The 8,234-nt window shown below is 34.8% G+C and overlaps 1 protein-coding gene across 1 annotated transcript; it reads right to left on the bottom strand.

Annotated features, from left to right (window-relative positions):
• Window positions 1-1,870: 1,870 nt before the first annotated feature.
• On the bottom strand, window positions 1,871-7,531 carry LOC107776630 (sodium/calcium exchanger NCL). The gene is made up of 7 exons (XM_016596542.2): window positions 7,108-7,531; window positions 5,410-5,595; window positions 4,701-4,882; window positions 4,090-4,235; window positions 3,736-4,012; window positions 3,362-3,664; window positions 1,871-2,318 (listed from the first exon to the last, which is right to left on the bottom strand). Exons 1-7 carry the CDS (start codon window positions 7,469-7,471, stop codon window positions 2,070-2,072), a joined length of 1,707 nt encoding a protein of 568 aa, XP_016452028.2. The 5' UTR covers window positions 7,472-7,531; the 3' UTR covers window positions 1,871-2,069.
• Window positions 7,532-8,234: the final 703 nt, after the last annotated feature.

Raw genomic sequence — 8,234 nt, forward strand, 5'->3', positions numbered from 1 at the left:
AAAAGTTTCTTCTATAGAGATCGGGGAAGGAAAAACAAGAAAACGAAGATTGTGGAAGATAATTAGGGTTGCTCTTGGTGTTTACAACACCAAGAGCAACCCTAATTATCTACAACTTAAACTATCTAGTGTCTAGCTGGAGATAGGAAATTAAACCAAGACTTGCTGAGGATGACTAGTGTCTAGCTGGAGATAGGAAATTAAATTATCTACAACTTATCTACAAATTACATACATTATTTATACTCAGTTATATACAACTACAATATCATACAACTTAAACACAATTTTTATACATATTTTATACAATATGTCTTTTGTATATTTTGTATCTGATTTATACATAGTAAACATAAATTTCATACCACTAATTATATATTATACAACTTATCTACAATTTTCGTACATTATTTCTACTCAGTTATATACAACTATAATATAATACCACTTAAATACAATTTTTATACAATGTTGTTCAACTTTCATAATTTTTATGATGTATCTGATTTATACATAGTAAACATAAATTTCATACCACTAATTATATATTATACAACTTATCTACAATTTTCGTACATTATTTTTACTCAGTTATATACAACTATAATATAATACCACTTAAATACAATTTTTATACAATGTTGTTCAACTTTCATAATTTTTCATAATAAAAGAAAAATAAATAAATAACAGAATACAATTTTTCTACAATTTCTGCAATATAATGTATGTCATGTCTTCTTCTTCTTCTTCTTCTTCTTCTTCTTCTTCTTCTTCTTCTTCTTCTTCTTCTTCTTCTTCTTCTTCTTAAATTCAGCCAAAAATAAGTCTAATCTTCACCAAAATCCCTCAAAATTGAGATATAACTCCAAACTATATTCCCAATTATTTGCATCAACACCCAATGCAAACAAATAATGATTTTTGAAAACCTAAATTCGAATTCAAAGCTTCAAAGCTTTTTAATGACTATCAATTGTGGAATTCCTGCTCTCTTTTCCTTTGCTTTATATTACTGAAATTTGGGATTGAGAGATAGAGAGAGGCATAGAGAGAACTCTCAATTCGTTGCAACAACATCCAATCCAAACAAATAATGTCTTTTGAAAACCCAAATTCGAATTCAAAGCTTCAAAACTTTTTAATGGTTGTCAATGGTGGAGGGGTTACAGATTTTCGCTGGTTTTAGAAGAGGAAATAGTGGATGATTGAAGAGGAAATCGTGGGGTATGGTTAGATACGTGGGTGAGGGGGTGAGATTTGGAGAGAGATACTTGGGGGAGTGAGAATATACGGTAGAGTTAAATTAGGAGACTAATTAATACCATTAAAACCCCTAAAATGTACATAAATGGTAATTAAGTATATAAAAAGTAATTATATTAAAAGTTAAGTATGAACGGTAATATAGTTGACTATATGGCATAGGAATGTAAAAATCCGTTTCTAATATCGTTCCTTTTTTTAGTGCAAATCTAATTAAATTGGTGTCTTATATCTCCTTATATATCGAGCAAGGGTCAAGGGCAGTCTCCTGGGTTTCATCGCAGATGAATAATAATCTAATATGGATTCAAATGGTAGTTACTGACAACTATAACCTTTGATAAAATGGCAAAGTTGAGACAAAAATATTATGTCCATCCTATTATAAATCATTAAGTCAAAGGGAGAAAACGTATATCATAGTAACATCTTTGAATCATTTAAGGTACGACTTAAGCTAAAAAGTTACTTGTTCTGCCATGCTAATACAGAAACAGCTTTGACAATGTCCTTTTTTTTTGGGGGGGGTGGGGGGGTGGGGGGGAAGAGGATAAGGGAAATTTTAAGTGTGCAAACAGCATAATTTCATCAAAAAGAGAGAAACTGAATTGCAAAAGCAGACAGCTTAACATTTAAGAGATGGTTTAGTACAGGGAAAATGAAAACCTGTAACCACTAAACAGCAGTTTGAAATTATAAGTTACTACCAAATCCCCTCAGCTCTTAAGTTAATGAAGTTCTTGGACACCAAGACCAACTTAAGTGCGGCATAGCTCAAAATATACGAATTCAACCATAAGAATCTAAGACCATCCGATTTTGTAGTCAAGAACATATACAAGTACAAGCGAGAAGGGATAAAGCAGAAACGCTAGCAAAGAAGTCCAAAGGGGAAAGGTACTACGAACGCTCGCAAAGATGCCCATGACAACGCAAACAATTAGAATAACCAGCACTTCAGATGAGAAGTCCCATGTCAATCCTCTGGCATATACAAGAGCCAGAAAGACGGATAGACAAAGGAGATTGTTCATTGTCACTGCTCCATACAACTGCAAGGTACCATCAGAGATGTTATCAAACCCAGGTAATTGTATCAGTGATACAAGCGATCAAACTGCTCAAATGCCCATTATACAACAAACTAAAGGAGAAAAGTGTAATCGCACAACATTTAACATAGATAAACAAACCATACATTATGCCTTACATTTCGATAAAAAGTAAAAGAAGCTTCCCTATGAGTAGCCTTACACTGACATTAAAGTAGACTCGGGGCCTTTAAGAGAAACAAAATCTTGTTATAAATAATCTTTTACCAAATCTGTTAAGTTTCCCATGAAAGATGAAAAATTGATTGTCATGCACCCAGCACCAATGCCTAAACGAACAGAACCTCAATCTCTACTTGAGGTCTCCATCGGCCGACTTTTTGCTAGGACTTTCTAATTTTTTTGAGATTTGTAAGTCAGTAAGAAGTACAGAAATTTCTAGTGTTAGAGAATCAAAATTATAGATATTCAAATGATACAGGTTAAAATAAAGCGAAATGGATATTGATGATTCATATAGCCAATCTGAACTAGTTTGGGATACTGGTTTAGTTGATTTGTTGTTTTTCCACAGTACCAATCACTTGTTTGGTTCATTGGACTAAAAAGGGGATATGAGGAGTATATAATATGAAACATGTGTTAAGGGTTTACAATAGATAAATATGGATAAATTTTAATTTTTAATTTTAACCTTGGCTTTCTTAAAAGGCTTACGAGGAGAGCTTTAGAGAAGGGCAAACGTGTCATTTTGCTATTTTATCTCGGTAATCCCCTGATTGTTATCCCACAGTTGTGTGTGGTATAAAAATAATACCACAATTGTGGTATAAATAATCCCAGATTGCTTATACCAGAACAAAAAATTCAATCAAAGGCGGATAAAACAATCCCACATTTCACCCCGGGATTATTATCCCTACTCCTTGCAACTAAACGACCCCTAAATGTTCATTAATTATCTTTCAGGTTCACTGATGCAAGTAATGGGTAGCGAAAGCACATCTACTACAACGCAGAGAAGCTGCATCAGGAAAACAAACCTCCGAAAATGTTAATGATGCAGATCTCAACTTTTTCCGGCTAGCAAAGATAATAGCTGACACTGCCTCACTGGAGTTGGTTGCAAATGGCAGCACAATGAATGAGATGAAGAAAGAAGGAATGCTTGTGGCACTGGAGAAATTATTGACAGCATCCACAAGGGGATCAGCAAACACAGCAGCAATGACAGTGCCGAGCAACAGCAATAGAACAGCCTTAATTGCAATTGATCTGGGATTCTCAACAGCCTCAACACTTTCGTCATTTTGATCCCCTAAGAAATGGTGTTCTCTCCTTGCTTCCTGCAAACACATCTACATATTATCACTATCTTCACGGCGATAGTCGAAAAGATCATCAACACTCAACAAACCTCATGCAGATCAGCGAGGTACTTCATTGTATCAGGACCAGCTTCAACAGAAGGAGCCTTGGAACCCCTGGCCTCATTAAGCCATTTTGCAACTCCGGCGATGAACTCAGACATTTCAATTCGTTGATCATGAGAAGTATCAAAGTCTTTCATCAGCTTTTCTACAGCATCATTCTCATTTAAGTTTATCTCCTCAAGACGGATTCCTACTACTAGAGCTTTTAATTCAGAGCGAGAAAGATATCCATCTTCACTTTCATCAATTGCCTTGAATAGCCTGTCATGCAATCCTTCACCACAGTGATCGGCATTCTAAAAACGACAAAAACAGTGCAGAAAGCATTTCAAACTTACTTTTCCAAAACTTCTATATTTGGTGCTCCCTGGTCAGTGCAAAGCCTCCCTAATGCACGCATTCTTAAATGTTTTAAAACTCCTGAAATAACATGCTTATGTTTTACATAAGCAAGCCGTCTTCTCTGTATCCAAGGCTGAAAGACCTGCATTAAAAGTTAAAGAGAAGTTCAAAACGACTTTGCTTCCTTAAAAAAGAAAAGAAACAAACCTCATGATTCCATCGGTAAAATAAATGAAACTATTTATCAGCCTAGTACATAGGATGATAACATATTTATCTTTATTTTGCTTTTTTCTTTTTGGAAGAGGAAGAAGTACAGAGGCGGCATCATGTCCTCTGATACAGGTTCAACTTGAACTCAGGTGGTTATGTGGACAGTCCATTTTCCAGGCTGTGTAGGGATGAAAACTACTTAAAGCATGGTCAATCATAGGGGTTGCTATTGCCTATTTGAACAAATTCAATTCAAAACTGCAACATCTGATATTTATGCTCCATAAAGTGCTGTCAAGGCGGATCTCTGCAGATGATCTCATTGCAGCTTAAGAGAAAATGAGGTTAACCACAGTGAACAGAAGAAAAAAACACATGGCCAATGTCATAGTACCTGATAAAGACAATAAGAAACAAGGAGTGTAAGTGATATGATAAGAGCAATCAAGACAGCTAAATGTCTTCCTGAAGTTGAATGGAGGAGCTGTGGCAATTGGACAACAAGAAATGGAGCTACAGACACGGCCATTATCATTGCAGCATGGCTTGTCCAGACGTCAGTACTAACACCAGAACCTACATTGACAGTTACTCATTGAGTAGAAGCATCTTGATACACAAAATGTGCCATATATTTGTAGCAAATATCACTTGCACAAGTATATAGTTACTGCCATATATTAGCAGGAATATTGCCACGAGCTGAGTACATACATTTAGTCCCTGTAATTTTGGTAATCAAATGGTTGACAAGCTTTGTGAAAGATCTCATACTGTACATGTGTAACCAGCAAACTCTCTCCATAAATCTCATATTCTTATTATTTACTTTACCTTTAAAAAAACAAGCTCATGTTCTTACTTTAACTATTGGAGATCAGCATTTCTACAAGGAATCTAATTCTTTGTTTTGCCTCAGACTCCAAAACTTATCCTTTAAAAGAATTCCTTACATTCATCCTTTACCAATGATTAGGAAATAGTAGATTTAATCTATACAAAGGCAGGGGTGCAAAAAGAGCAAAAGGTGGTCTATAGCAATATATTTCAGAAAGGACTCATACATGTTTCTGTACACATAATCTAAGAGTCAAGAGGCAAACCCGTCAAGCTGAATCCTTTAGTGTCTTTCAAGTCTACAGCAACAGAATTTTGTATGTCGCACTTGCCAACAATGCAACAGGTTCCCCAAATAACAGTAATAAGCATCACAGTTGACCCAGCTAGCAAGCCCATTCCTACAGAGACCTGGCTCTGAGCAGCCGCAGCAGTTCCAGATACTCCCGATACTGAAACAATGAGGTGAAAAGAAGAAACTTGTGAGGCTTAATATGACTTGCAACAAGTAACATATGTTAAATGATACAGAACACATCCAGGTTAACAAATATAACAGGAATCTTAGTGATTGTTTGGGGTTAGGGGTTGCAATCTAGGGGAAAATCAAATTTACTCGTCAAAAAAAAGAAGAAAAAAAAGAAAACTCTTAGGCAGTATTTCTTAATCAAGTAAGATTGCATAACTCACCTCATTCTTTAATTGTAGTTGGCATAAAAACATAAAAACGAGTGAGAAGTGATTCTAACTCATTATGATTATTAAGTTATTTTCACCCTAATTTATTTTCCCTTCGAGATCACGGACTCATATTATCAGGTTTCACCGAGTGCTTAAGCGCAAAGCACCCAAATCCAGTATGTTGACTTCACCCAAATAAAAAGAGAAGTCTTTTGCCTTTTAACCAATTCCCTCTGTACATGCAGTAAATTACTATCGAAAAGACTACTTAAGAAAGATCTTGTTGTGGATCTCTTGAGATTTTAACATTACTTAAAACTTTGACATGTGACTGTATATAGTTAATATCACAGTAACAACTTTCCCCCCCCCCCCCCGGCCCAAAGCCCCCAGTCCCCCATAGGAAACAGCAGATTGTCAAAAAGGACTAGCTTAACTCCGGTACATAAAGGCCTTAAAACTATCTTCTTAATTGTAGGTCCTAAGGTGGAAAATAATAGATATTGACCAAAAAACAATTTTGAATGGCATTTCAATATTTCTCTCCGTCGCCAATAAAGCTGGTCTAGTACGTTAAGCCTCTCTAGGATCAATGTTTGGATAATTTCGTGCTAGACAATTTGTATTATATAGAATTGTTATGCTAAAAATGAATTACATAGAGATAAGTGCAAAGTGCTACTTGGCTCAGAGCATGTATCGAGAATGCAAACTTTAACATTAGACTTCTAATTTTCGTAAATTTATGCCATGGTAGTTAGCTGCTCAAGGAAAAGTAATAAATAATTTCGCATCTCAATTTCTTAAATGGTAGTTATCGTCTCTTGTGATTACTACTTATCTCCTTAAATGTCCTCAAAGCTCAAAAGAGCGAAAATAATAGGAATAACATGAAAATAAGAATATCACTCCCCCTACCAACTTGTTAGACACTTTTTGATTATCAATAGTCAACGTGACTGTCTTTCGGAGGTAATACACTAGATTGATTCATTTGTTCAAATTAAAATTTAGAATAATAAGTCGCAATTCTCTTTATATCAAAATTTTAAAAAGTACATCTTAATAAAACAAAGACAGATAATCTGAATCTGGCCATCTGGGAAATCAAAACATGATCTCCACTTGATGTTATATGATTTTTGGTTTTAAGTTATATACACTGACTAATAGCGTAAAATGTTTTTTAACACTCAGTGAATTTTAAATTAATTACTTATGTGATTATACTATAAATTTAAGTGACCTAACTGTATAAATATTTTGGAAAATAATAATCATACCGAGAATGAGCATAGCATCAGGAAGAGCACCAAGCATAGGAAGAAAGAGTCCACCAATAAGACCCGGCCCTAAAATCTCCAGCAACAATTCACTACCAGAAGAGAGATACGTGGCGGCAAGGAACATGAGGTAACCGTATACAATAATGAGGAAGACATTTCCGAGAGCAGTTTTAGTGCAAGGCAGAAATCCATAACTCTGTTCGCAATTCTCCTCCGCGGCCGAAATTCGGTCCAGGCGGAGAACATCCGAGTCACGACCGTGAACACCGTCGGAGATGAGATCGCCGGAGATGAAGCGGCCGTAAACGGCGCCGGAGATGATCAGGAGGATGAGGAGAGAGAGATGAACTTTCACAAACATTTTTACAATTAGTATAACTAAAGTATCTAATAAACATCTTTATATATGAAGTACTATAATATATTGTTAAAAGTATATAAACAGATCTGTCTATGAGTGGGAATTGGAGTCGGTCAGACGGTCGCTCATTATTCATTTGAATCATATTTTTATAAATCGGCATGCAAAAGATGGCATTGGAGTTAGTAGAGTGGCTTACTGGTGTGGGTCCTTCCTGAAAATATTTTTTTTTTCCACATGAATATATACTTTTCTTCACATAAGCGGAGGTCTTTCGAAAACAGCTTTTTTGTTTCTTTAGATAGGGTAAAATTTGCGTACACATTATCCTCCTCAGATTACACTAATGAAATTTTATTGGATCATTATTGTTGTTTGTTGTTCACATGAAAGATGATGAATTTTGGTCCAAAGGTCATTAAAAAAAAAGGTGTTTTTCGGTTTTTTAATTATTGAAATAGATGTTTGAACAAAACTACTAGCACACACTGTTTGTCCATTACTAAATATTTCAATTTCAACTTCAAATACTTTTTAGAAAATTTGAAATTAAAATAGCAAAAAAAAATTAAAAGTTAGTATTGTGTTCAAACATGTACTTTACTTAAAAAATTTGTCCGCCGAACATGAATTTTAACTTGAAATATTTAAGTATTTTCATATACAACTTTAAGTTTAAATAATGAAATTCACTATGTATAAATACTAGTAGTCAAACTAGTATAACAAAATATTAAGTACCACGCATATGTATGTCTTTTTT

This window comes from Nicotiana tabacum, chromosome 8, assembly GCF_000715075.1.
Source record: "Nicotiana tabacum cultivar K326 chromosome 8, ASM71507v2, whole genome shotgun sequence".
Taxonomy (NCBI): domain Eukaryota; kingdom Viridiplantae; phylum Streptophyta; class Magnoliopsida; order Solanales; family Solanaceae; genus Nicotiana; species Nicotiana tabacum.

Bases quoted from the DNA above. Each gene is read 5' to 3' on its own strand.
- LOC107776630 (XM_016596542.2), bottom strand. From the start codon at position 7,471: ATGTTTGTGAAAGTTCATCTCTCTCTCCTCATCCTCCTGATCATCTCC. The intron at 4,883-5,409 runs GTTTGCCTCTTG...CTGTCAATGTAG, and splicing joins TAAAGGATTCAGCTTGACGG to GTTCTGGTGTTAGTACTGAC. The intron at 3,665-3,735 runs GTTTGTTGAGTG...ATGTGTTTGCAG, and splicing joins ACCTCGCTGATCTGCATGAG to GAAGCAAGGAGAGAACACCA.